The sequence below is a fragment of the Lates calcarifer genome, linkage group LG23, assembly GCF_001640805.2.
Source record: "Lates calcarifer isolate ASB-BC8 linkage group LG23, TLL_Latcal_v3, whole genome shotgun sequence".
Classification (NCBI taxonomy): Eukaryota; Metazoa; Chordata; class Actinopteri; family Centropomidae; genus Lates; species Lates calcarifer.
The window spans coordinates 7,075,081-7,099,653 of NC_066855.1; the positions used below are offsets into that span (position 1 = coordinate 7,075,081).

General features: G+C 42.1%; 4 protein-coding genes across 8 annotated transcripts; 1 reads left to right on the top strand and 3 right to left on the bottom strand.

Annotated features, from left to right (window-relative positions):
* Positions 1-75: 75 nt before the first annotated feature.
* LOC108875625 (cytochrome c oxidase subunit 6B1) lies at positions 76-2,507 on the bottom strand. The gene is made up of 4 exons (XM_018664655.2): positions 2,268-2,507; positions 1,418-1,531; positions 975-1,075; positions 76-343 (listed from the first exon to the last, which is right to left on the bottom strand). The coding sequence occupies exons 2-4, from the start codon at positions 1,521-1,523 to the stop codon at positions 290-292; spliced, it is 261 nt and encodes an 86-aa protein (XP_018520171.1). The 5' UTR covers positions 1,524-1,531; positions 2,268-2,507; the 3' UTR covers positions 76-289.
* A 1,395-nt stretch (positions 2,508-3,902) lies between these two features.
* Positions 3,903-9,748, bottom strand: fam234a (family with sequence similarity 234 member A). The gene is given in 13 exon segments (XM_018664598.2): positions 3,903-5,078; positions 5,200-5,302; positions 5,429-5,581; positions 5,666-5,747; positions 5,920-6,075; positions 6,174-6,306; positions 6,852-6,984; positions 7,225-7,349; positions 7,927-8,017; positions 8,019-8,119; positions 8,236-8,346; positions 8,423-8,724; positions 9,428-9,748. Coding segments are annotated over 12 exon segments (1,671 nt in total). The 5' UTR covers positions 8,694-8,724; positions 9,428-9,748; the 3' UTR covers positions 3,903-4,866.
* A 151-nt stretch (positions 9,749-9,899) lies between these two features.
* Positions 9,900-16,444, top strand: luc7l (LUC7-like (S. cerevisiae)). Of its 5 annotated transcripts, XM_018664626.2 has the most exons (12): positions 9,905-10,125; positions 11,584-11,654; positions 11,963-12,046; positions 12,783-12,877; positions 13,130-13,228; positions 13,490-13,600; positions 13,710-13,853; positions 13,957-14,133; positions 14,301-14,389; positions 14,500-14,529; positions 14,634-14,795; positions 15,289-16,444. In XM_018664626.2, the coding sequence occupies exons 3-12, from the start codon at positions 12,037-12,039 to the stop codon at positions 15,407-15,409; spliced, it is 1,038 nt and encodes a 345-aa protein (XP_018520142.1). In that variant the 5' UTR covers positions 9,905-10,125; positions 11,584-11,654; positions 11,963-12,036; the 3' UTR covers positions 15,410-16,444. The 5 variants fall into 5 exon arrangements, with proteins under 5 accessions (XP_018520126.1, XP_018520142.1, XP_018520134.1 ...); XM_018664618.2 differs by having other exon boundaries at positions 11,584-12,046; XM_018664610.2 differs by lacking the exons at positions 11,584-11,654; positions 11,963-12,046 and having other exon boundaries at positions 9,900-10,125.
* eps8l1b (eps8 like 1b) lies at positions 16,435-24,326 on the bottom strand. Its single transcript, XM_051066162.1, has 17 exons — positions 24,151-24,326; positions 23,888-24,037; positions 23,691-23,773; positions 22,341-22,453; positions 21,992-22,050; positions 21,758-21,890; positions 21,539-21,627; positions 21,380-21,454; positions 19,925-20,073; positions 19,520-19,664; positions 19,011-19,051; positions 18,803-18,911; positions 18,467-18,592; positions 18,208-18,358; positions 17,626-17,791; positions 17,303-17,435; positions 16,435-16,895 (listed from the first exon to the last, which is right to left on the bottom strand). The coding sequence occupies exons 1-17, from the start codon at positions 24,202-24,204 to the stop codon at positions 16,809-16,811; spliced, it is 1,863 nt and encodes a 620-aa protein (XP_050922119.1). The 5' UTR covers positions 24,205-24,326; the 3' UTR covers positions 16,435-16,808.
* Between the last annotated feature and the right edge of the window lie 247 nt (positions 24,327-24,573).

Consider the following 24,573-nt stretch of genomic DNA (forward strand, 5'->3'; position numbering starts at 1 on the left):
CACTTATTTTCATAATACTCTAGTGGGATGAGCAGCACACTGTAAAAAGGAAAACAACATAAGGGACAACTGAAGTCCATAAATATATCCTGAGATATTTTAATTCAGAACTCACTGTACATTTTGTGATATTTGTAGGGAATGACCATTCAGTTTCAGCGTGCTCCCAGGACAGAGCACCAGTAGTGGAAAGGTGGTGATGGAGCCACGTGGTCTCCCACCACAAACACAAACATTTAGCTGAGAAGATTACATTCGTTGCAGTCCAACAGCTTTGGAGATGGCAATCTTAGATTTTTCCTGGAAAGGTTCCCTCTGCTCTCTGGTCATCCCATTTCTGAACCTAAAGTGAGAAAATTTCAGAGTGAAACTTACTTTGTGATAATAATGACATAAACCTTTTTAAAAAAAACTCAAGACGGCTATTTACGAGTTGGAAACTCGGTAATTAAACATGGCATAAACGTGCTGTGATATCAATGTGACCTTAAGTACAACATGCAGGGAGTTTCTGCCCATTGAGAGACATGCACCAGGGTTTTTTCTACTTCATTTCATTTTATGTTGATTTAAGACCCCATATCAAACGATGATGTCTAATGTACGAGGAATTTAAATCTGAGGCAACATCTTCATTTGGGGAAAGGTGATAACTGTATCTGGAAATATGGCTTAAAAAGTAACTCATAATATGCTGCACCCTCCTGCATTTTTATTGAGCTGAGACTAATTTAAAAGGGAATCTCCAGTCTCTGAATTTGTACTAAAACCCTTCATGTTGTTTTGATTCTCATCACTAAGCAGAGACTCACAGGAATGCGAGGAACGATAAAGTTGTTTGACCCCTGCTAAACAAACTTAGCCCACATGGGGGGAGAGCACCGTGTATATTCTGCTATGTGTCTTTTTGTGAAACCATTTATCTCATAGAAGAGTTGCGATGTGAAGTATTTACAAGTATTACAAGTATTTACCCAGGAGATGGGGCAGAGTGATGTGTAGACCCTCTTGTACCACTGACAGGGCAGGGTGTCTTCTCCTTTGGCTTCCAGAGCTTTCTGGCAGCGGTGATAGTCTATTAATAGAGAAACAACAACAATGGATATAAAAAAAATAAAAAATACCATGGCCTTGCTCCATTTTTCAAGGGGAAGGGTCATGTCAGCGCCCACATTAAATCTCAAACTGAATTTCCTCCAACCTGGAGGTAATCCAGTTTGAGATTGGTCAGAGGTCAAGACCTTTAAAAACCCAATTTAGTACATCATTACTCAAAGTTTCATAAATGTACATATTATTGTTTTTTAATATCTACACAGCACAGCATGTCTTCAGAGTTTTAAGATGAGTATTTTATCTCTGGTTATAAATGTGTGGCGCCACAGATGACTGACATGACCTTGTCATGCAGCCTTACCCAGGTAGTTGGACCAGCAGTTCCTGGTCTGGTTCTGGTTGGGGAATCTGGCGTCGAAGGGAGCGGTTCTATAGTTCTCAAGTTTGGTCTTAATGTCCTCGGCCATTTTCACCTCTGTCGAGAGAATATCATCAAAGGATAATGCAGGCTGCAAGGAAACCGTCACCTAGTCACCGAGCGACGCCTTATTTCAAACATCGTGACTCACTGTGTCAAATGTGTTTACTACACAGGCAGACCGACATCATAGACATCATAGCTGTAGCACAGATGTGATAGGACTGACCTCACATCATAGCTCTGTAGCTGCAGATGCGCCCCAAAGACTTAATTTGGGAAGATTTAAGGGGTGCAGTCTGCGGCACCTGAAGGATGTTTCTAGAAATGTGTGGCTTTCATGAAATACTCCATATAGCACATTTATAGTACAACATAAGACGATAGATGATGTCGGCTATCGAACAAGTCCCTATTGATAGCAATTTCAATGCGTAAAATGTCGGAAAACAAACGTGTCAAACGATATTGACAAGCTTATCAATAGCCTCGTTCACCAGGCCTATAAGCATTTCCTCCTAACACAGCCCAGTTTCTCTTTCTTTTTCTTAAATACAAGTAATACAATCGATGTTTGTGATGAATTGCTATTACAAGGTCAAATGAGGCCTGTCCGTATGAAAAAAAAAACTACACGCGGAACTTAAATTGGTGTCGTTTTCAGACGTGGCAGCTAAGCCTTTTTTTGATACCTATTCTTTCGTCGTGTATGCTGTACTGAACATTTGAAATGCACACGTCTCACGAGAAATGTCTATAAACGAAAAATTAAAGGTATGCAGGTAAACGTTACCTTTAGTAGCAGTTCGTGGCTCGAGCTCCAAGTGACTTTTATACCGGACGAGTGCTGTTCCTCTGATAAGCTGTGTGTGTCCCGCACGCGCGCTTCGGTCTGAAGATATTGCAGCCGTGCAGTCCTATCATAACGGTATGGCGGACGCAGGTCACATTGAAGTGGCTGGCATATACACAGCCCTATACCTAAAACTACCTATACGGGTCTGCTTTAGGTGATGTGAGGGTTATATGAGGCCAGTGGGACAGCTGGAGACGCCACGGGTGCGGCATTGCGTTTTTTAAATACTGTTTATTTTTTTGTTTCGTTCTCAGCTCAGAACTCATCTCAAGGCGGAAGTATTCTGCCATTCTGTTTTTGTTAATCATTAATAGATGTTTACGCTAAGAATTTCAGGTAGTTTGGTTTGAGTTGCGGTGGTTTAAGACAGCAGCGCGTTTTTTTCCTCATTTTTCTCAATGGGCTTCATACTGTGACTGTTCAGCTGAAGGAGTATCGTGCAAGCGGCGTGCCCAAAAATCCCAACCAGGAACTTACTCACACTCTAGGAATTACAGTTGCCAGATCATGTGAGGGCGCAGCAGCGATACTATTTGCGTGTGCTATCACAAGTGTTGTTGGTGTTGTATGTGGACAGAAGAGCGCAGTCCTTCATAATGGGACTGGTTGGTTATACAGCGTCTGACGGGGCGTTTTCACATTGCTTGTTTCATCCAACTCCAGGAGCGCTTACTTAAAATCCCTGATCTGAAAACGGTAGAAAGTGGGTTTTACTGCGCGAAATCAGCTCCATTACACTGATGGAGTGCTGGCAAATGCGTCCATACACCATCCTCATTATCCTCATTATGACTCTGGAGCGCGTCGTCTGCGAGCTTTTCCTCGCTCCGTGCGTCCCCGCGCCTTTTCCTGCCGTGAATGGTTTTCCGACAAAAATACCAGGTTCGGTGGGCTAAGCGTTATTTCCCTACAAGGACTGACTTTCTATCTCCCCTCGTAATTCAGGAGGACAGGGGCCTGTCAGCAGTCGTGCGTCACGGTGGATAAATGACGCGCGGCTATTATTTATGGAGTAAACTGTATGGTACAACCCATGTGGTACGTGACTGGCCCCAGTGCGTCCATGGACCAGGGCTGGCGGCTCTGCGCGTGCTTCATTGCGCATGGCAACTACTGCATACTATGTTGCAACTCATTTACGTTGTGTCTTTACTACAACACAAGATGGCAGCAAAAGGTTGTCTTTACATTAAGGACAAGGACTCAAACCATCAAGGCAAGCCATGTTTGTGACACTGTACTTGCCGCTTAAGAAAAATATATAACCAAAATCAATGTGGCATCACCTTTAGAAAATAAACACAGTTCTTGCTATTTTCCTAAGGGCCACTAATGGTGAATACAGGCAAAAGAAACAAATTATCCTCAGCTGATGTCCCTCATAAATCTACAGCGTACTCAGAGTATATATAGATAAAACACGCAGACTAGAAGGATGTGATTGCTTTCATATAATTGAATTTGTTTTGATTTTTGCAGTGAGGCCTACTTCAATTGTTGCAATTAGGAAAATGCCCTAGATATTTTGTACATACACTGTATTTGCTCTTGAGTGAATTGAAACAAAATCAATTATTTTAAAATTGTTTAATATTGCTTAAGTTCAAGCATATCAAGAAAGAAAAGCCAGCTCCAACAAAGGCCTGTCCCACAGGTTCAATATATTAATGTACAGCAAAAACAAGAAACCCATTCTCACTTATTGAACTAATATACAGTAAATCACTAAGAAAACAAACTTCTTCATCAGGAGCTGTAAACCCACAGCAATAACTCAGCACTGAGTGCCTCAAAGGTTTAGTTAGTGTGCATTTACACCACCAGTTCCAGCATCTTGGATTAAGTAATGGACATACATATTGATTATCAACAGCAGTACCAACAACCACAAGACTGCCTCACCAATACTTTCACAAAAAGGAAACACTAAAAAAAGAATTGTAACCACACAGTGTGCACTCTAACGTTGGTAGTGTTTCTGTCATATCTCAAGTTTCAGCGTAAATCTATCTTACTGTATAGTTTGAGAAAAACAGCTCTACCGTTGTGTGATCTTTAAGGCTGTTGTAATAATACACAGGAACTGCCAGCTGTGGTAGAGTGCATCTGCTACCTAAAAAGCACAGTGCGACATACAGTTGCATAGATGCAAATATAATAATCCAGCCTCTGCAATTAAAAGAGAATTGCATTGATGTATGAAAGTGCTAGAAACAACACAACAGGGCAGGTCCTCGTGATTCATCAGCAGGAGAGCAGCATCTGTGCACAGTGATTGTTGGGGAACAAGTAGCTCTTTGGACACTAAATAAACTCATGATTGTACGTGTACAGTCAAGTCAGAACAATGCCCAGATTGTCCAATGCAGAGTAATGGAAGAACCCTGTCCCAGCCTGAGTCTCTAAACAAAAAGGAATTTTTGGGTTGTCAGCAGTTGGAAAGTTATAACTAATGTATACACTTTGGTTTATAAATTTGTACAGTCAACCTGGGTTTAACACTGAGGAATCACTGTACATGTTACAGTTGGTCCTTTCACCAGTCCCTGAAGCGGAGTCGGTTGAAGGCCTCTTTGATGTCCTCATTGGTCTCTGTGCTTCCTCCGGAGCCGATGCGGAGTACTTTGCTGTCAGGGACATCCTGCTTCAGCTTTCGCTTGCTAAGGAGCACAGTGCCTTCATCCCCCTCTATCCCGGGACCCGTCAGCAGGAAGTAGGCAGCGTGGCGCCCACGCTCCAACAGTGTGGCTGAGATACAAACACACATACAGTCACAAGGAGTTCCTCTTCCCTCCGAACACAAGAGTCACTTGCTGATGTAATTAAATGATAATATAATTTTGTTAAAGCATAGGAAATTCAAGAGTACCTTTAAATGTTATGATGTGGTCTATGACATTGGAGGACTCAAGAAGAACTTGGGAATAGAGCGGATGCAGCATGTAAGAACGTCGGTCACTAGTTAAAGATACCTAAAAGGAAACAATTGAGTCATATCAGCATTTTGTAAATCTCTTAGTGACTAATGTGACTAATCCATAAATCTGTGACTGATTCATAACATAACATACACCTTTAAATAAAGGCACTGTACTTACAGAGGAGTTGGTCTCTGTGGGCATCATACCCCAAAACACAAAGATCGAGAAGGAGTTGGTGGTGTGTATAGAGGCTGGTCCTGGTGCATTCAGACTAGCCAGAAGCTTGACTTGCCACAGCACACCACCAGACTTCCCATCAAGAATTACTATCTGTCGCATATACAAGAATGACAGTGGTACAGTTAATGTAAAATTCAAATTCAAAAATGTTTGTGCATTTTAAACCCAGCTTACCCTCTTTGTGTAGTTGCCAATATCCTCCTCAACCACAACATCAAGTAGCTCGTCTTTGTCAAAGTGACCAAAGGAGGGCTCACTGAATGAATGAGAACACAGAACCCATTTTTGCTTTTTGTTTGAAATTATCACTAAATCATCAAAATTGTTGCCAATTATTTTCTTGTATTTGTTTCAGCTTTAATTCACTTGAATGTGAATTTTACAAAGACAAACAAACAAACGGGGGGGGGGGGGGGGGGGGGGGTTACCTGAGGACTGAGCTGGTATTGAAGCTCCACAGTAGCTGCAGATTTTTTCCATCCACTACTGACACCTTCCTCCCAGATACAAGCAGCAGGTTGGATGGATCATCATCACTCTCTTCTGTTCCTTGTATTTTGAACACTTTTTTCAGTGAGTCAGACCTACAAAGTAGAAACAAATATTAGCCAAAGTCTTTGGCTAAAACTACAAGCTGTTAAGTGAAATAAATGTTGGTGATATAATAAGAGGTTCTTCCTACTCATAGATGGGTACGAGGCCAGTTGAGGCACTAGCATTTCTCTCCCAGAGTTTATCCTTCTTGAGGCTGGCCCCCATTCCTGCTTTAGCCATGGCAGCAATCCTCCACAGTGCCAGTCCATACAAGCCAGTGTCTGTGAATGCATACAAGATTACATCAAGAATTAAGTTCATCCAAGTGTGAAAATCTGCCGTACAACAGTTGTATCAGAACTTTTAAGTCAGTTCACTCTTCCTTGTCCCAGTAGCAACACTGGGAAATGAAAACCAAAGCTGTCACAATAAATTCAGTGAACATTAGAACTGTGTTAAAATAGGAATGTAATGGTGAAGGAGACACTTCATTGAAAATAAAAAGGATCTTTAAAGTGCTACATAAATCTACTGTTTTTGCTCAGCACTAAGCTACACTACAAGACTGTGATATTCTGCTGCTTTTCTGCCCACATGACCACCTCATACTCTCTGATTCACTGCCACTTATTCCAACAACAGCGCAATTCCAATCTAATCATACTGGTTTCCAAGTATTTAATAATGCCCTATTCTATTTTCTATTTTAGTTCTAAAGAGCATCTGGGCTGTAATTCTAATTTCTGACACTTCGGACTTATCTGGTCTGAATGCAGATATGCAGTATAACCTCTTTGGATTGCCACAGTTGATGTCTGACTCTAACCTTTTTGGAGCAGTACGTAGTGAGAACCATCTTTAGTGCAATGGAGAAGATGTTGGGGGGTCTTTGTGGAGTCAAGGGTCACTGTGGCACCGATCTGGGCACCTGTCTTCCCTGAGAGGAACACCAGCTGAGTCTGCACATGTGGTGGGAGACATTGAAATTGGATGAATTCTGTTTTGCCTCAACTTTAATGGATGATTTTGTCACCAAAGCTTATTACTTGTATATCTGAGACCTGTTAAAGTTAATTATTACCCAGGAAAACAAATTCCAAATATTGCGAATCAGAACATAACTTAATACTTGCACTGTAAGATGGAAAAGAAGAAAATAAATAATAATAAATGTAATAAATAATGTCACTGATGGTTACCTGTGTGTTGTCAGATGCCACCAGAGCCACATCATCGACCTTGTCCCCATCCAGATCTGGGACACTGAGGACAGGCACAGTGCTACGCAGACCAGCAGGCTGAGGCTGCTGCCACTTAATTTCACCTGCACACAAACACACCACGCAGGAACAGACAATTCAATCTGACTCAGTTTATCAGATTGTTAACAGCAACTACAAATGTCCTCAAGCATGAAGGTTCATTCCTGGCCTTGGGGAAAGTAGTTTTACAAAATAATCTTAACTCAAGGTTTATTTATTAACTTTTCTCTGTGCTTTTAAATGCATCACAGGCATTGTCAGCAGATGAAGTTTACTCAGCATATCAAGCAAAACACTTATTACTACAACTTTTTTCTTTAATGTTTATAGTGTGTTAGATCCTTGCTTTTACTGCGGCTCTGAACCTGAGCTGAAAACAATGATAAATTATATGAAAGTGAGACTAGCAACAATTGTTACAAAAAGACAGAACCATCTGGACAATTTGCTATAATCACATAAAAATTCTACACAGTGCTTTCACACCTGAAAAGAATATCAGATGAATTTTTAAAAAGTAGGGGTGACAAAACAACTCATGTGCTCTGTGTTGTTATTAATGTGTTAGGATAGAAATTACTCATGAAAAATGTGATTTATACTATCCATAATACAGTGACAAAGTGATGAGTCACAAACCAGAGTGTTTGTCAACAGCTGTGAACTGGTCAGAATGGGACAGCAGACAGTCCCAGGTTCTGCCTGTCTTCTGTTTGTCTTTTTCCAGACCAGCACTGGGCCCAGTGGAACTCAGGGTGCAATGGACGCTCCCATAGGGTCTCTCCGTCTGTCCCATCCACTGCGAACACAAACACACATGGCGAAGGCAGACCTGGAAAACACACAGGAGTGTATGAGAATTAGACAATACAGCCATCGTACAGAGCCACCACCCAGCTCGCCCTGCTTCACAATTAGATTAAATTCAACCTGAAGAACACTTCATACCTGCATCAGCACACGTATTGTTCTGACTGCCCTCTCTCATTTTGACGACAAACAGGACATCCAACACCTTGTCATCACTTGCAGCTTCAATAGCTAAGAAGTCATAGGTTGCTGTAACAGAGAAAATAGAAATTAGTCCCACATTTAAGACACTACTAGGCAGTGAAAAACACACCATTGTACACACCTGCATCAGAGAAAGTCCTGTTCCAGGAAACTTGATACTGCGGTCTGACAGGACAGGGGATGATGAATGAGAAGGCAAACACTATGGTGAGGCAGAGGAACAAGGAGAGAAAGAAGACTGCAGTTCGCCAGTGGGTCAATTTGGCAAAACCCAAGACCTCCTTGCAGCTCTTCTTCTTCAGCTCTGTCGCAGATGGTGCTGTTCCCGTCTCCGCCCCGTCCTCTCCCCTCTTCAGAGGGTCGCCCTCAGTGGCACGGTCTGTGGTCTCCATTGTTGCCTCAATGCATTACTGACTCACTGATCTACTTGACAGAAGGAAAGAGCTTACAGTAAAATCTTACCTCAGTATCATTTGCTGATTTTGATTAAACTCTTAGATAAATAAACGAGAATACACAATGTGATGTCAACTACAAACCTGAATGTGTAAAGTAACCAGCAACACTAGCAGACAACACTCTGGCATTCACAGATATAGTTCATGAAAAAATACTGAAGGCAGCAGTGTCTGGCAGTCCAGCTATTTCTGCTGCATCAACCTTTGTGGATCTGAGCCTATTCAGATGTGCCAGCACTGACTCCAGAGATTTCTCAGCTCAAAAACAACAAACCTCATCACCACCCGGGCTAGCACACCCTGTTATTTGTTCTATAGCCACAGGCGTTTTACTCGACTGGAAAACATTGAAGGTATTGGTGTGTGGTTGAAAAAAACAAAAACAAAAAACTTCTAAGTGTGTGTGTGTACGTTAGCAAGCACATCTGCTGCCAAAATAAGTGGATTTACAACGTTTCCTTCATAGTTCAATGTCGCTATTTTTGTTAGCGAGCTTTGATTCGGAAAGTTTACAGTTAACACCTGGTTAGTTTGCTAACTTGTTGAACAAAGGCCAGCCCTCGCATTAAAAAGAGAATAGGTGCTGATGTTATCACGAGAGTATCACTATCTGAAGTTTTTTGAAAAAAGAATTGATTTACACCGACTCAAGAAAAAGTTTTTCTTACTTTACTCTCCACTGTCGTCTCTTGAGGTCAGTGGTGCGGCTAACCCAGGTAGTAGGCCTGACACACAGCAACAGAGCTGCCTGTCAACTTCAGCTGCGTAAACAAATGACACTGAGGTTAAATGCACGAAATTTGTCTGTCAGGTAGCGCTCTCCCAGTCCTCGCGGTAAAGATTTTTAAACAAAACGATATCAAAACCTACTACTACGAAAATGACTTAAACATCTACCTTCTCTAATCTAGGCATAGACATAACTTGTAGTTAGAGGAGCCACCAGAGGACACCAGCCTCTGTGTAGCTGCTACCTGACAGGCTAATCTCAGGGCAAAAAGGCGAGCAATTTTCCGGGATCGCATTGTAGCCACTCTGATTGGTTAATTCACTTGCGTTTAAATGTAATGATTGGTCGATTTCAGACCAATAGCCCTCCCTTTAGCATTAGCTAACCGGAAACATAAGCGGGCACCGTCGTCACTTCCCTGATATATAAACGGAAACTGGCGAATCCACGAAATAGAGGAAAGCTGCAAGAGGTGATGCTTGGACGAATAAATTATCAAATAACCTAACGAAATATCAAGGAGTTGCTTTTAGCTGCCTAATTTTTATATAGCGTTATCGACGGAAGACCCCAAAATGTCTGCCCAAGCTCAAATGAGAGCTCTGCTCGACCAGCTGATGGGAACAGCGAGGGATGGTGAGTTACCGTAGCATGCTAGCTGAGCTAGCTAGCCAAGATGGAGCCACTGCTGAGGCTGGCTTGTGTTGGCGTGTGATGGACAGACCTGCATGAATGGATGTACTGCAGAGGGCTGCGTTAAATACTGTAACGTTAGACACAAGAAACCTTTTCGGATTAACGATAGGATTTAGTGTTTGCATCCACCGTGGCCAATTTTAATTAAAACGCGGCTTTAGTTCCCCTTTTGCCCCTATTAACGCTACCCAAATTCCTAGCTAGTGGCTAAGTTAGCTAAGGCTAATGTTTATTGTGAAGTTATGGGTCCGCCAGGCGCGATGAGGCTTAGAACTATATACAGCAATTTATAAATCCGTCATTAATTCAAACATAACTAGTTATTACTGTTGCTTCCACTTTGTTAATGTCATAATATTCAGAATTGATATACTTTCCAACGCACTGTCGCATTAGGCCTAAATTAACATTACGCAAAGTGAACGGAACGATTGCAAATGTGATTATGAGAGATGTGCCTGTGGCAAATGCATGAAAATATCGATAATATCCACTCTAGCTCAGGAGAGAACGTACCCATCTATACTAAAGGAATACACGATAGTGTAAAATTACTTCAGATCAACTCCTGCATTCATAATTTTACCCAAGTTTTTAATCGATACTTATAATCGCCAAGATGTATCCGGAGTATTTGAAGTAAAACATTGATTATTCAGTGGAATGGCCCCTGTTAGTCTCGCGTCATAATTTAGAATTATTATTATTGGCAGAATTTTGATGTTGTTGCTGGTTTATGGTGGGACTAATCGTAACTACTATACAACTATACTGTTGGGTTGTTTATTTCACAACAGAGCTTCATATCTTAAGTGGATTGTATGTTTTGAATTAATAAAACATAGTTAATTGAGATTTATCTGTAGCATTCAGATAAATATAGATCATAGTTTTGCAATAACTGTGTAACTGTGTGGCACTATTGCTCAGTATGTAAATGAATAGATAAAAATAACACACTGTAAAAGTGATGTTTATTATTATATTTATCTATTTAGGGAGCCTCACAAATTCAAATGCATGTGTTTAAAAATAAATGAATGCCATTTTCCTATTTAGCTACTACCAAAATACCATTTTAGTACTGGCTTCCAGCCATTTGGATGCAAACATTAAAAGGTAAATCAGCTGTCAGTTCTGATTTTCACTGGCAGAAAATGACATCTTACAGCTGTCCTGCCATTTTAGAAATCAGACATTCATCATGACAGTTGGTTGAATTAAATTGCAGCCCTGTGGATTATCTTTTGACAAGTTGTTATTTCGATCTGTACAGTAAGAGTGAATTTGTGTTGTGAGTTTGTGGGTGTATGTGTGATGAGATTGATATCAAATTCTTCCCATACATTTGTTGCATACAAACTGAACAATTGTGGCCCCTTTATTTTATTCATTAAGGTTCAGTGTATCTTTGCCAGCCTACATCAATCTGCAAAGGAGTTGCAGAAAAGCCTCATGTTCATCGAGCCGTGAGTCACACATAATTTTTAAAGCTGTTATGATGAATATCCAAACAATTTGTTTGCCTTCCGGAAGTTATTGTAGCCTTTTTTAATCACACAAATGGGTAAATCTTCAGTGGCACTAGATTTACAATTTGGAGTATTATGCAGCCTGAGCTAAGACGTCTGGTCGCGCTGAATCCAAACGAGAAGTTCTCAGTTTTCCATTAGACGTCTGTTTTCAGAAGGCAATTTTTAGCAAGCAGTCGAAACAAAAACTTTGCACACATCATTTACAATCTGACTTGTGTATGACTCCCAACTTCTTACTACAGGTATGGGCAAGAAAACTGTTCCCATTTATACTTTTCTACAGCGGGTTTAAAATTCTGCAGCTGAGGTCTTGAAGATGCAGAAGGGTACAGTATGTGGTGCAGATCGCAGTGTGTATAAACTAAATTTTTTCCTTGGATTTCTTTTGTATTTTTTGTTTTCAATGTTTTATATTTGTAAAGGGCTTGGCTGGAACATTTGTCTGAAATGTTTACATTTCTTATCACAGTCCTACTAGCAGGCTTTCCTGCATAGTCAAATTTCCAACTAATCTGTTGACATGTAATGAAAACATTACAAAATCAAGGTAGTTCTATCCGTATTAATTAAATGAAACAACAGTTTTCCATTTACCAGTATTGTGCCCTTCCTAGCTTAATCCTTCGATGCTCCACGTTTACAAAGTGGATGTTGAGCCTGATCACAAGTTTAATTCAGTTAAGGCTCCAGTATTACTACATTTTATTGAGGTTATGAGTAAGGTAAGCACCAAGAATAACAGGAAGTACCACATACATGCAGAGCCATGTGTAAGTTCTACAAAGTTGACACATAACTAAACACAGTCTAGCAGACACACACAGTTTATTACTGCTAAATATAAGTTTACAGTAAAGAAATATATGGAAAAACTGTGAAAATCAGAAATATAAGAATTTGTTTTCACATGGGCACAGAATCCTTGAATGCAGTTGTAGTGACACATCTGCTGAATTGTTTTAGTGCAGTTACAGTAATGTATATATTAAAGCAATGGATACCTCGCACCTGCTATCAAGTATGTGAGATCTTTCTCACTGGTTGTTTTTTGGATTGTTTCAGGGGATGAGACGCGGCAGAGGGTCAAGTTCACTGACGAGCGAGTCTGCAAAAGTCATCTTCTCAACTGCTGTCCACATGACATCCTGTCTGGAACTGTAAGTAGGCTATAGTTTAAGTCTTAGCATCCAGATATGATGCCAGTATCTATTTTAAAATTAAGAAAGGTATTGAATCTTTTAAAAATACATTCAATTGTTTACAGGATGTTAGTAGTCCTCTCAGTAAAACACTGAAAAGAAAAAGAGAAACTAAATCTGTGTTATAAGTGATCATAAATTATACAACATGTCTTATTTGTGTTGGAGTTTGTTCAGGTTTGGTCATATCTGTTTGTATTTTGGTGACAGCGTATGGACCTGGGAGAGTGCACGAAGATCCATGACCTGGCACTTCGGGCAGATTATGAAATTGCCTCCAAGGAGAGAGATCTGTTCTTTGAGCTTGATGTAAGTGATGCCCTGCTATAAATAACACTGGTGTGCTGATTGTAGAAATGTCAGTTTGTACCAATTGCAGTGTAGCAAGTTAAATTCCTATATTTTTAAATTTTGTTTTATTGATGTTTTTGTGGAGAAATAGCTAGGACACAATGCTTCTTCTGTAATGACAGGGTAGCTCCTTGCATTTGATCACAAAGCAGTTTATTTATAATTATCAGCACTGCCTTCCTGTCTGAGTCTTTCTTTCTGTTAACAAATTCTCTCAAGGCGGTGGATCACCTGGAGTCATTCATTGCCGACTGTGACCGGAGGACAGAATTAGCCAAGAAGCGGCTGGCTGAGACCCAAGAGGAGATCAGTGCTGAAGTGGCAGCAAAGGTGAGCAAACAGGTCTTCAACTGTCTTTATGCACCATCCAGTTTGCTGTAGTTTGTTTTGTGCCGAACGCGACCAGATGTAAATTGTGTTTTTCTGGGCTGCCTTGTAGGCAGAGAAGGTTCATGAGCTGAATGAGGAAATAGGAAAGCTCCTTGCCAAGGCTGAGCAGCTCGGAGCTGAGGGAAACGTGGACGAGGCCCAGAAGGTCCTGCAGGAAGTGGAGAAGGTCCGCACCAGGAAGAAGGATGCAGAGGTGAGGAAGGAAGTGCTTTAGCTTAGTGTGGTAGTTTTCTTGTATTACTACTTCCATCTTCTCATTCCCTCAACTCTTCTCTCTTCTGTACGTGTCTCCTCAGGAGGAGTACAGAAACTCGATGCCGGCCTCCAGCTTCCAGCAGCAGAAGCTTCGGGTGTGTGAGGTATGCTCTGCTTACCTGGGTCTCCACGACAATGACCGTCGTTTGGCCGACCATTTTGGTGGGAAGCTTCACCTGGGCTTCATCCAGATCAGAGAGAAACTGGACCAACTGAAGGTATACGTCAGCCTGTCTCACCATGTAAACCCCTTAGCTCAAAAATCCTGAATTACAATTACAAGTATATCTGGGAGTGACATGGGGCTGATTATTAGAAAACAGTCCAGAGGTCTGGATTAAGTTGGTTTCATCTCTAATTGTGAGCTGTGATTTTATCTGATTAGAAAACGGTGGTCGACAAGCAGGAGAAAAGGAACCAGGAGCGCTTAAAGAGACGAGAAGAGAGGGAGAAAGAGGAAAGGATGAGGAGGAGGTGGGTGCAGATGTTTAAAATCCTGATGACACTCATATAAATTCATTTGTCATAGAACGTGTACGTTTTACTGTTCAAACTAACGGTTTTGTCATCCATTTCTCCTATAGGACCAGATCACGCAGCAGAGAGCATAGAAGGTAAGAGCATTGCGTTATTCATCTACATTTTAAATCAGGCGTTCTGATAAAGAGGACTGTCTGAGGGAAATTATATCTAATGTGTCATCTGTTATTTTCATCAGGTCCCGTTCTCGTGACCGCAGAAGGAGGCGCTCACGCTCCTCATCACGAGACAGGCGCCGCTCGCGCTCACGCTCCAGGGAGAGGAGGAGGAGGCATCGCAGCCGATCCCGCTCCCGCAGCCGAGGCCACCGTCACAGCCACGAGCAGAGCTCCAGACACAAGTACATAACACAGCAAAGCTCACACAGTTCACACCAAGCCCCCACAGAATTTTACTTCCAAGAAACCGCTCCAACACACTTGTTAGGAGTTGGATGTTGTTTTTATGTTTGGCATTGGTGCAGCACATTAGAGATTATCCTTCTTTTACTTGTTAATAAGGAAAATGGAAAGTATGTGGCACTGCTTGAGTTAGTTAAAACAAAACGAGATGTAGTTGTAATTGCGTAACAGACTGTTTGATATTTGATTACATCACTCAGCAGTCAATGTCTAAACAGTGCCATACTCTTATGTAGATTATGCTTTTATTTTGACAGAAGCTTGCAAGTGTATTCTCTTAGTCCTTAAGTTCAAGCAGGCTAATAAACATTTATCTGATTGTGAAATTAACTTCATCAGGCTTGTTAAGAGCTACAGTCCTCTACCTTTTCTCTTCTGTATGCTTGGATTTGTGTGACCTCACTAAATATCCGGCGCCATCTCATCACCCAGGTCGTCCAGGGACCGAGAGCGCGCATCCAGAGACAGGTCACGGGAGCGAGACAGGAGAGACGGCATGAACGGCAGGTCGGACTCCCGCCGGGCAGACGACAGGGACATGGGGGACCTCTGAAGACCAAACTCCATCCACCACCGACACACAACCTCCTCCTGTCTCTCTCACCTGTCTGTCTGTTTATAGTAACCTAATGTTACACACAGTCCTCGCCTTGACCCCCTTCGTTCTCCCGCCTGCCTCCTTTCTTTGCTTTTACAGTTAATGCAGCCGACCCAGAGTGTAAACATACCTGAGATATTGTATGGAGTCACTTATCTAGCATCCAGATATATCCGATTGCATTTGGATGGCAGGATTAGTTATTGATCAGTAGTGGAGTGTATTGTAATACCCACATCTGTCATTTGGTGGCTGTCTGTCCAACACGCCCCATGTCTTGTTATGAACAACCCCACAATGATTTCAACAGATGACGTAAACCTGAATTGATCTGCTGGACTAGAGAATAAAATGGAACAGATCCAACTTCTTTTATTATGAAGGGATGGTCTTTTGATACAGAATCTGTCTGTAAATATGTTTTGGGCCTACTACAACGTCCTATCAAGAAGTTTGTGTTTTTTAAATTTCCCACTGCTTGAGTTTTTGAACGTCTGTTCAGTTCAGTTCAAAACCTAAAAGTTGTTAGTATTAGTATCAATCTTTCGTTTCTCATCGTCCACTTTTTTTAGACTAATCAAGTTTTATTTTACGCCACCAGTAGCGAAGGGAATGTTCAGCGGAGTCTGGCCAGTATAAGTAAATGTTTGTATTGGTGGCAAGTCTCTTGTTTTATAATTTCTAGCTTGATTTCTTTTATTTAAAATAATGAGAATAAATGGTAAGTTCCAAGTTAGTGTCAGCATGTGAAGCAGTAGGTTCAGAAAGTCTGCTTTGGGAAATCATTGCTAAACCTGAATACACCTTTATGTGTCGAGTCAAACTGAAATTCTGGCCCAGTTTGGACAAATTCCTTTGTGTAGATTTATACTTTATTGCAAACAGATTTTAATGGATGCATTGCTTTACCTAATGTGTGAAGTCATATCTGTTTATGTTTTGCTGGAAATCTTTCTTTAAAGTCTCAATTAAAAAAATCCCACCATTTAATTTTTTATTGTGTCAAGACATGTTAATTGTGGTTGAATTAGTAGACAAGTATTTTACAAAGAAATACATTTAATTTAAGTTAGTCTTAAATTTCTAGGCAGAAATGAGACATGGAAGAAAACTACTCACATTAAAACAACATAATTTACAAAAATTATGTTTAGTTTGCACAGCACCAGCTTGCATTGAAGTAATTGTGTCAGAATGAGAATGATGCTTTTTATAGATGGTAAAGTGACTGTCATGTGTTTGTTCTCTGGTGAAATATAATGAACAATTCAAGAGTTCACTCTTTCAGGTGACATCTGTACCAGATGAACACAATCCTTCAACTGAACCTCTTCATGATGTAGACCCCCGCTGCTCACAATGTGCTGCTCTCCAGCTTCAGATCGACCTTCATTTTCTGTTTCTCCATGACTGCCTCCAACTCTGTGGCTCTTCTGGCGTCCTGCAGCAAAAGAAAAGAGAAGCAAATTAGGACAGATGAAACTAAAGGGGTCAGTGTTGTTATTAAACTAATAGTTCCAGAGATTTAAATAGCCCCTGTGCCACGGTGTGTGGGCACATGCGAATAGAGACCTTGATGTTTATATTTGGTGATCCACACAAGAGTTATAAATCAGTAGTCATGGCAGGATAAAGTCATAACATCAATAAGAAGGCCCATCAGCTGTTCAAGTTCTCATCCACATAATTAAATACTGGTTTCTTCATGTTTCTGACATTAGTGATATTATCAAGAAATGCTGCACATGCATTGTTTTTAAACTACATGATGCTGGCTCAACAGTTTTGTTGCTGATAAACTTGTAAAAAGTAGATAGGTCCCAACTTGACAGTAACCACAGTCTTTACCTCCAGCAGTGCTTTCTGCACGGTGAGCTGACTGTAGACTCTGGCGCCCTCATCTGGAATCACAGCTCGTAGCTCCTCCTTGTTGAGGGAGAAGAGCTGGGCACCCGTCAGCACTCCCAAACATGACACCGTCCTGTGGGACACAGAACACACATGACTCTCTCCTGGAGTTGCTACAGCCGCTGAACTTTGCACACAAAGTCATCCTATATGCTGTGATTCTTGACCTCTTAATGAATAAACACAAGCATACTGGCAGCACTCCAGTGTGTAAACAGTATGTGGTTAATCTGGTCTTTAGTCAGCAACTGAGATCCACTCACGGTTCACTGAAGCCTTTCCCTCTGAGCCACTCAGCCACTTCCTCTGGAGGAGAGTGGTAGTCCAGAGGAACGGAAGTCTCTGAGGAGCGAGGGATGACCAGAGGTTTGTTTAGATTGGCCTTTCCATTGGTCAGCCTCTGGAGCAGCTCATCATTCACCATCATAACTAAAAATGTGGAAGGTGAGAGAAATAAGGGCGACATTTCAGCCTTTCATGCTCAAATGATAGTGTAACTGCATGGCTCATTTTTTGCCGTAAGCCTCCTAAGTAGGCCTCCTGTGACCACAGTAATCATCTGCTTTTATTTACAGGTCTTTTTGTTAGGCATTTATTTCATTCATCTAAAAAAGAAATTAAAGTAACTAAAGTAAGTCTGTCCTAAAGTAAGATGTTCCAGCACTTTCTCCATTACTATTCATCTGTCATTCGTGTTTGTGCTTTTAATTTCTCACTCAAACATACACAGTAACTGTGCCAGAGACAGTCTAAGAGCATTGTATATCCCTATAATCACATTTCCATATCATAGTATGTTTCTGACAAACCCACATCTCCTACACAAAACACATGTTGTTTGGTACCTTTATCTGTGTCCTCTGCAGCAGGTAGATGCTGACTGTATGCTGGTAAGCTGCGTGGGCGCTGGGGTGAGTGGGTGGGGGCCTGGGGCAGAGCAGGAGGGCTGGGTGGGACTACAGAGAAAGTCTTGGTGAGGGGAGGCGCGGCGGGAGCCTGTAGGAATGTGCAGAGGAGAGAATTTGTGACACTGGAATGTACAGGTGAGAGAAGCATACCTGTGTGTTTGCATTCGTGTGTGTGTGGGTGTGTTTGTGCCCTTACGCTGGGGGGTCTGTTGGTGACGGGGCTGTCTATGTGAGCTACAGGTTCCAGGATGTTGAAGGGGACGAAGCCGATCTGGTTGAACCGATTGCGACACTTCCACCAGCGCTTGGATGATTCAATCACCTGTGGACGGAGGAGTTACTGTCAGTCAGCAAACAAGTCAGAGAATATCAGTGTTGTGTTTTCAGCATGCACGCTTGTCTACGGTGCATGTATTCCTCTAGATTAACAACATTAATCATAAATGAATACAGAAGCCTCATAGTGGATTACCTAATGCACCATGAAAACACTGTGCTGTGTAATTGTACATCATTTACTTGACTTTAATACCTCAAGTGTCTCCCCCTGCTGCACTGAAAGCTCACTGCTGTTCCTGGCTATGAAGTCGTAGCTGCAGCTGTAGAGTCTTTCTGCCTCTGGTGGGAGTGTGCTGCCATCTCTGAGAGGGAAAAAAAGGAGACAGATACTTGTTATCATTCAGTCAGGGAGGTGAATAAGAGTTGCTAATTGATTCATTGGCTCCTTGAAGATGACCTACGTTTCATCGCTGGGAGGACCAGGCGGCCGAGGGGGCTGTTGCTGCATTGGGGGAAAACGAGATGGACGCTCATGAGCATACATACACACAGAGGTGTAAACAGGTAAAGAGAATAAGGGGTCAACATACAAAGGGATTTGGGGGGAGGTTTAACAAAATAAAAGCATGCCAAACATAAGATTGAACAGCAGTTAAAATTCACTCACAGACAAAATCCTCACAAGAACTGCATTTCAGTTAAACAAATTTATCAGTGGATAAATGAAGAACTTCCACTGTTTTCCCAAACAAATTAAATTTTGGTCTGACAAATTTCCAACCTCTTTATTGTACCTCAGAGAACATGGGGCTTGGCTGAGGCAACTCTAAAGGGAATTGAAGCTCTGGTGTTTATTGCACTTGATATTTATGTGTGTTTTATGTTTACACACTCATTTTTTGAGTGTTCTTCTCTTTTGACACACAATGGAGCAAGTGTCTAGCCCATTTCATACACAGGTATTCCATACCTCTTGTTTTACTTGGAGGGCTTCATACTTGTGCTGTGACTCGACCGGATCCTCCCAAACCTGCCCGTCTGCCTTCAAGGCTTCCGGCTTCCAATTGTCTAGGAACATAGGGGTGTACGGAGCTATGGGCCCTCTGAGCTGGGAGCTGAGAGAAAGAAGAAAGAGACACTGTGTTGGTCCTCATTCAACCAAAACTGTGATCACATTCAAAGGATTCATCCAGTTTTTACCAAGCGAATACCAACACAAAATACACATTAGGCCACTTTCATGCCTGAGTAATCCCTCTAACATAGGTGTCTCCATAAAATTGGAGGTGAATGAACAGTCAATATTTCATTATATACTTCCATAAGCTCCATTTATTGGTACCACTGTTAGCTGGCTGTGATTGTTGGTACTGACCGAGGGTGAGTCCAGTTAGGACCCAGAGACGTCCACAGCTGCCTCTCCTCCTCAGTCAGGTTGTCTTGAAGCAGGGAAACAGCGGATTCGGTCAGAGCAGGGCTGGACACGGAGGCTCCGAGAGCTGGTCCTCCTGTTGTTTTCACCATCTGTTCGCACCCAGATAAGACAAAGCCTATGTTAATGCCCTTCAGTCTGCAACAACAGGCCTGATACTCAAAGACTAACAACAGCTGGGAAGTTAGACAAAGTTGACAGTTTTCCTGCTGATTGGAAGTTTGTATGCTTATATCAAGACAAGTCAACTTTATTTATATAGCGCCAATTCACACCAGAAGTTATCTCAAGGCACTGTACATTTAGAGCAGGTCTAAACCATAGTCTTTATCTTATAAATTTTACAGAGACCCAACAGATCCCACCATGAGCAATCTGCCGCTATTTGATTTAGCCTGTGCATTTTTCTTCTGTTAGCGCACCACCAACCAAAGCACAAGCCTAATGGACACGTCCACATGCAACAACAAATGCACACACAAGAAGTGGCATAAACAGACCCAGAGGTATGAGGTTCTGTGTTTCCATACAGGTGTGCCAGTATACACAAATCAAACACACCCATTTCACCCTTTGACTCTTTGTACTGATTCATACCTGAATGGAAAAAAATAGGCATGGACCTCTAGTGTTATATCAAATAGACACACCTGAAATTCCATGTCTGGTGATGTACTTTATTTGAAATTAGTTAAATTCTTTCAGTCTCTGCTTAACTGTGGTGTACAGTAAGGCTACATTATTGTTGAAGGCCTAAGGACAAATTAGGTAATGTTATTAGAAATAATATTTTGTCACATCAGTTTTGACATGAGCAGCGCTCGTTTTTTTAAAAAAAGGTCAGAAACAAACTTTTTTAACAGCTATAATTTGAAGCAGCAGTCAGGGGACAGCAATGTGGCCTTTCCGGCAGTAAGACAGTCCAGCTCAAATCTGAACCAAATGTTTTAGAAATATGCACCAAGACGCCATTCCTGCATACAAATACTGCCATACAAACAAGAGCAAACAAATGTTGCATTTATCAAGTGTTTGGACTTTCAATTAAGCCAGCACACAGGGAACTGCCCTGTGTAAATACTGAGGGGAACTTGTCGTTTCTGGCAACATTACTCAACTACACTGACGACTTTTCCATTATTTTGCATTGACACATGCTTACAGCTCTGGGGCTCATGTCCAATAACATCTATTGTATATCTATGTCTGCAACCATGAAGTAAATGCTGAGACACATGGGTGCCAGATTTATTTAGAGATGTACTTCATGTCCTGCCCTGGCTTTTTTATTTATGCTGCTATAAAAGACAAGGCCTCATGTTTACAGCAATAGCAACAACAGGTGTTGTCCCCACAAGCCCAGCTGTTGGAGACGTAGAGGTTACAACACTGACTCACTATATCCAAAGGTTTGAACACATGGTGGATGAGCTCCTCTGATGAAGGGTTGGAGATGGCTGATTTCAGACGGGCCTATAAAAGAAATAAACAGGGGACTTTAATCCAATGTGGCGCAGTAAAAAAAGAAAATGAAATGTGACTTGACTGAATACACACCAGCAGGCTGAAGCAATATTTGAATTTCTGGAAAATATCAATGAATTCCTCCTCTGGTGGGGGGCGGGCTTTTGCAGTGAGTAAATCCTCTGTTGTTCAAGAGAAGAGATGCACAAAATACAAAAGGGTTATCACAACCAAAAATTGTGTCAGTTCAATTTGAAAATGATATTTTTTGTGAATATCATATGCAAAAATCTAACCCTGTCATCTTTTTACCTTCAGCGCTCTGCTTTTTGCTTTTCTTCTTCTTCTTCTTCGTCCTCTGGCTCAGCACCGTCACAGCCTCTGCCGTCTGCTGCAGCTTGCCCATGAAGTTCTCGATGTCGTCAAAACAGTGATTGAGGATGCCCTGGGGAGGGAGGAGGGAGAGAACCAGTTTTGTTATGCAGTGAAGGTATGAAATGCAGCCAGAGGTGACTGAAAAGACACACAGGTGATGAGGAGGCGTACCACTTCTCTCTCTGCTCGTAGGAAGGAGATGTCGGGCCCGCCGTTCACTGCGTTTGCTGCTGGGGAAGAGAGGAGAGAGCTCGGTTGATCCATTTTCATTCACAGGCCTGTTGGTGTTTGCCGCATCAGGAATTCCTGCTCCCCTTTTTACCCATGCAACCCACCCCCACTTACAAACAAACACACAAAGCGATCTCTGTGCTCCTGAGCCTTTCACCCTAAATACCTCTTCTCCTCTTTCCTTCTTCCCTTCTCATCATGTCAGCTCTCCACAAATACTTTTACAGCAAAACTGATTTTACTGTCATACACAGGCATTCGTGTCAGAATAAAATGTCTTTTTTCTTACCTCTGGGTCCAGGGTAAGGTGGAGGGTTTGGTGGTGGGGGGTTTGGAGCATGTGCAATGGGGGGGCTTGGGATATCGTAGGGGTCGAGCATCTCTCCCCCGCTCTGAGGAAGCCTGAAGGACAAGAGGGGAAGAGTTTCAGCTGTTCCTGCTACTGTTCCCTGTCACTGATGATGATCACTCAGCACCATCAGAGGAAACACCCTTCAGTGAGGGCTTAAAGAAGTCAAACACACTTGCATAAAAACACTGTTTGACTGACTGACAGGCTCATCTTCATTCTGAGGAGCCCCCAACGGATGCAGCCTCAGAGACTAGTCAGAAGAAGAGGACATCTTTGATCAGAGAATCCAGCCAGACGACACAGTCCTCCATCAACAGACATAATGTGGTGTCTCTGAAATTCAATCCCTCAGCCCTTATTCCACTTTGAAAGTACAGTAAACAGTCTGTGCTTACTCATGGCTACGCCTGATATTGCTCACAACACTGTGCTTTAATCTAAATTCTCCTTTAAACAAATCACTTACCAACAAGCCACTTTCAAATGCAAAAGATGAGGACATGGATCACAGAAGGCCAAAACATTTGTATGTTTGCCTCCTCTCATACATCAGCTATATGCAAATGCCTCAGAGTGCTGACTCAAACTTTTCCTGTTGTGGTACTGGATCAGCAAACATAAGAACTGTCAGCCGCCTGTCTGTCTGTCTGTCTGTCTTACCACATGTTTCTGTCCTCAACTCGTCCTTTAAAGAGAAATTTTTTCAAAGCAGGTAATCCGTTCAGGCTCCGAGCCGGCACTGTGCCACCATCATCCCTCTACCTGCTTTCTCCCTCTGTGCTTTCTCTCACAATGGCCTTGTTATCTCCGTCACACCTTCTTAAGATATGTGAAAACCGGTAGAACAAGTCTTTCTCTCTCTCTCTCTCTCTCTCTCTCTCTGTCTCTCTCTCAGCTGTTTATACTGTCCTCTCTGTCCCTGTCTCTCTCCCTCCCTCTCTCTCTCAGACAGGTGGATGGTGATGCCAGGCTGCTTTGATTCAGTGAAAAATGAGACATAGTGGAGGTTTTAAAAAAAAGGAAGAAAGCAAACACTTTAATGGGATAGGATCTGAATTATCATGTATCATCTGTTTCTATCTTTTGTTTGGCTGCATATCTGTTCTTATTTGGGCTTCCATTAGCCTCCTCTGATACAATATGAATGCAAACATATACAGAGACAGAAACTCACTTTCCTCCCATTAAAACCATGATAAAACATGTGGGCGCTTAAGGGCTTGAATTTCATAAAGAACCAACATCAAATTAATGTTTTCATGAGCACCATTTTGATGTTGAATGTACCTGAGGGAATCAGGGACCTTCTTACTCCTGCTGGAGGAGGAATCCGAAACTGCATGTGCGATGTTGTCACAGATTTCTTCAGCCTGTGAGAATGAGAATCTGGAAGTGGCATCACTTGTAAAACCAGAACCACGCTGATGATTCAGACCGACACACAGGCAGAGAGAAAGGGAAGCTGCTCAGGTGTCGTTACTCACCCTCATGGTCTCACAGTTGAAGAAGTGAATGTCTGGCTTCTTCTGATCTTCACCTTGGCAGATTAACATGAGGAGGGATGGGAAGTGTTTTTCTGTGTTTATGGCATCGCAGCGGTAGATGGATTTGAAGTTGTAGTTCTCCAGCTCATCCTGTGGGAGCAGATAAAACTTAAGGTTATTACAAATGCATAGAAATCTCATCTTCATCTGTTTAATCAACCACAATCTCCTGGCCTTTTGATCCTCACACTGTCTGCTCTCACCTGGCTCTGTATGTCTCTGAGTTGAATGGCCTCCGTTCCGACATCCAGGTACATTTGTTGACTCCACAGCTTGTTGCTCTGAGCCAGGGAGGAGAGACGTGACTGGGCTTCCTCCACGCTCTGCACATCCCCGTCCTGGAGCGAGAACGTCAGCAGGATGCTGCAAGCCGAAAGTAAGAAGTGATGATGTGAGGAAGTGAGGAGAAAATCATCTTAAAATATCCCTTAGTCTCTGAGGTAATAGGTTGTGTTAAGGTGTGTGTCAGATAAGACTCACGTTAACAAGATATCTGGAGATGTTAGTCATCCTTTTGTCCACCAGGTCAGTGCTCTATGAGTAGGCAGCTGGAGAGAGGGGAGCAGAAATCAGTTTGGGTGCAGCTACAAAGGGTGTTGTCAATTTCCTTTTGTTCCACTTAGAGA

Coding starts and splice junctions, on each gene's coding strand:
- eps8l1b (XM_051066162.1), bottom strand. CDS start 24,204: ATGTACCTGGATGTCGGAACGGAGGCCATTCAACTCAGAGACATACAG. Junction 22,051..22,340: donor ACCTTACCCTGGACCCAGAG/GTAAGAAAAAAG, acceptor TCTCTTCCCCAG/CAGCAAACGCAGTGAACGGC. Junction 21,628..21,757: donor CAAAAAGCAGAGCGCTGAAG/GTAAAAAGATGA, acceptor CTTGAACAACAG/AGGATTTACTCACTGCAAAA.
- LOC108875625 (XM_018664655.2), bottom strand. CDS start 1,523: ATGGCCGAGGACATTAAGACCAAACTTGAGAACTATAGAACCGCTCCC. Junction 1,076..1,417: donor CTGCTGGTCCAACTACCTGG/GTAAGGCTGCAT, acceptor CTCTATTAATAG/ACTATCACCGCTGCCAGAAA. Junction 344..974: donor CACTCTGCCCCATCTCCTGG/GTAAATACTTGT, acceptor TTCTCACTTTAG/GTTCAGAAATGGGATGACCA.
- luc7l (XM_018664610.2), top strand. CDS start 10,065: ATGTCTGCCCAAGCTCAAATGAGAGCTCTGCTCGACCAGCTGATGGGA. Junction 10,126..12,782: donor GATGGGAACAGCGAGGGATG/GTGAGTTACCGT, acceptor GGATTGTTTCAG/GGGATGAGACGCGGCAGAGG. Junction 14,530..14,633: donor CGCAGCAGAGAGCATAGAAG/GTAAGAGCATTG, acceptor TATTTTCATCAG/GTCCCGTTCTCGTGACCGCA.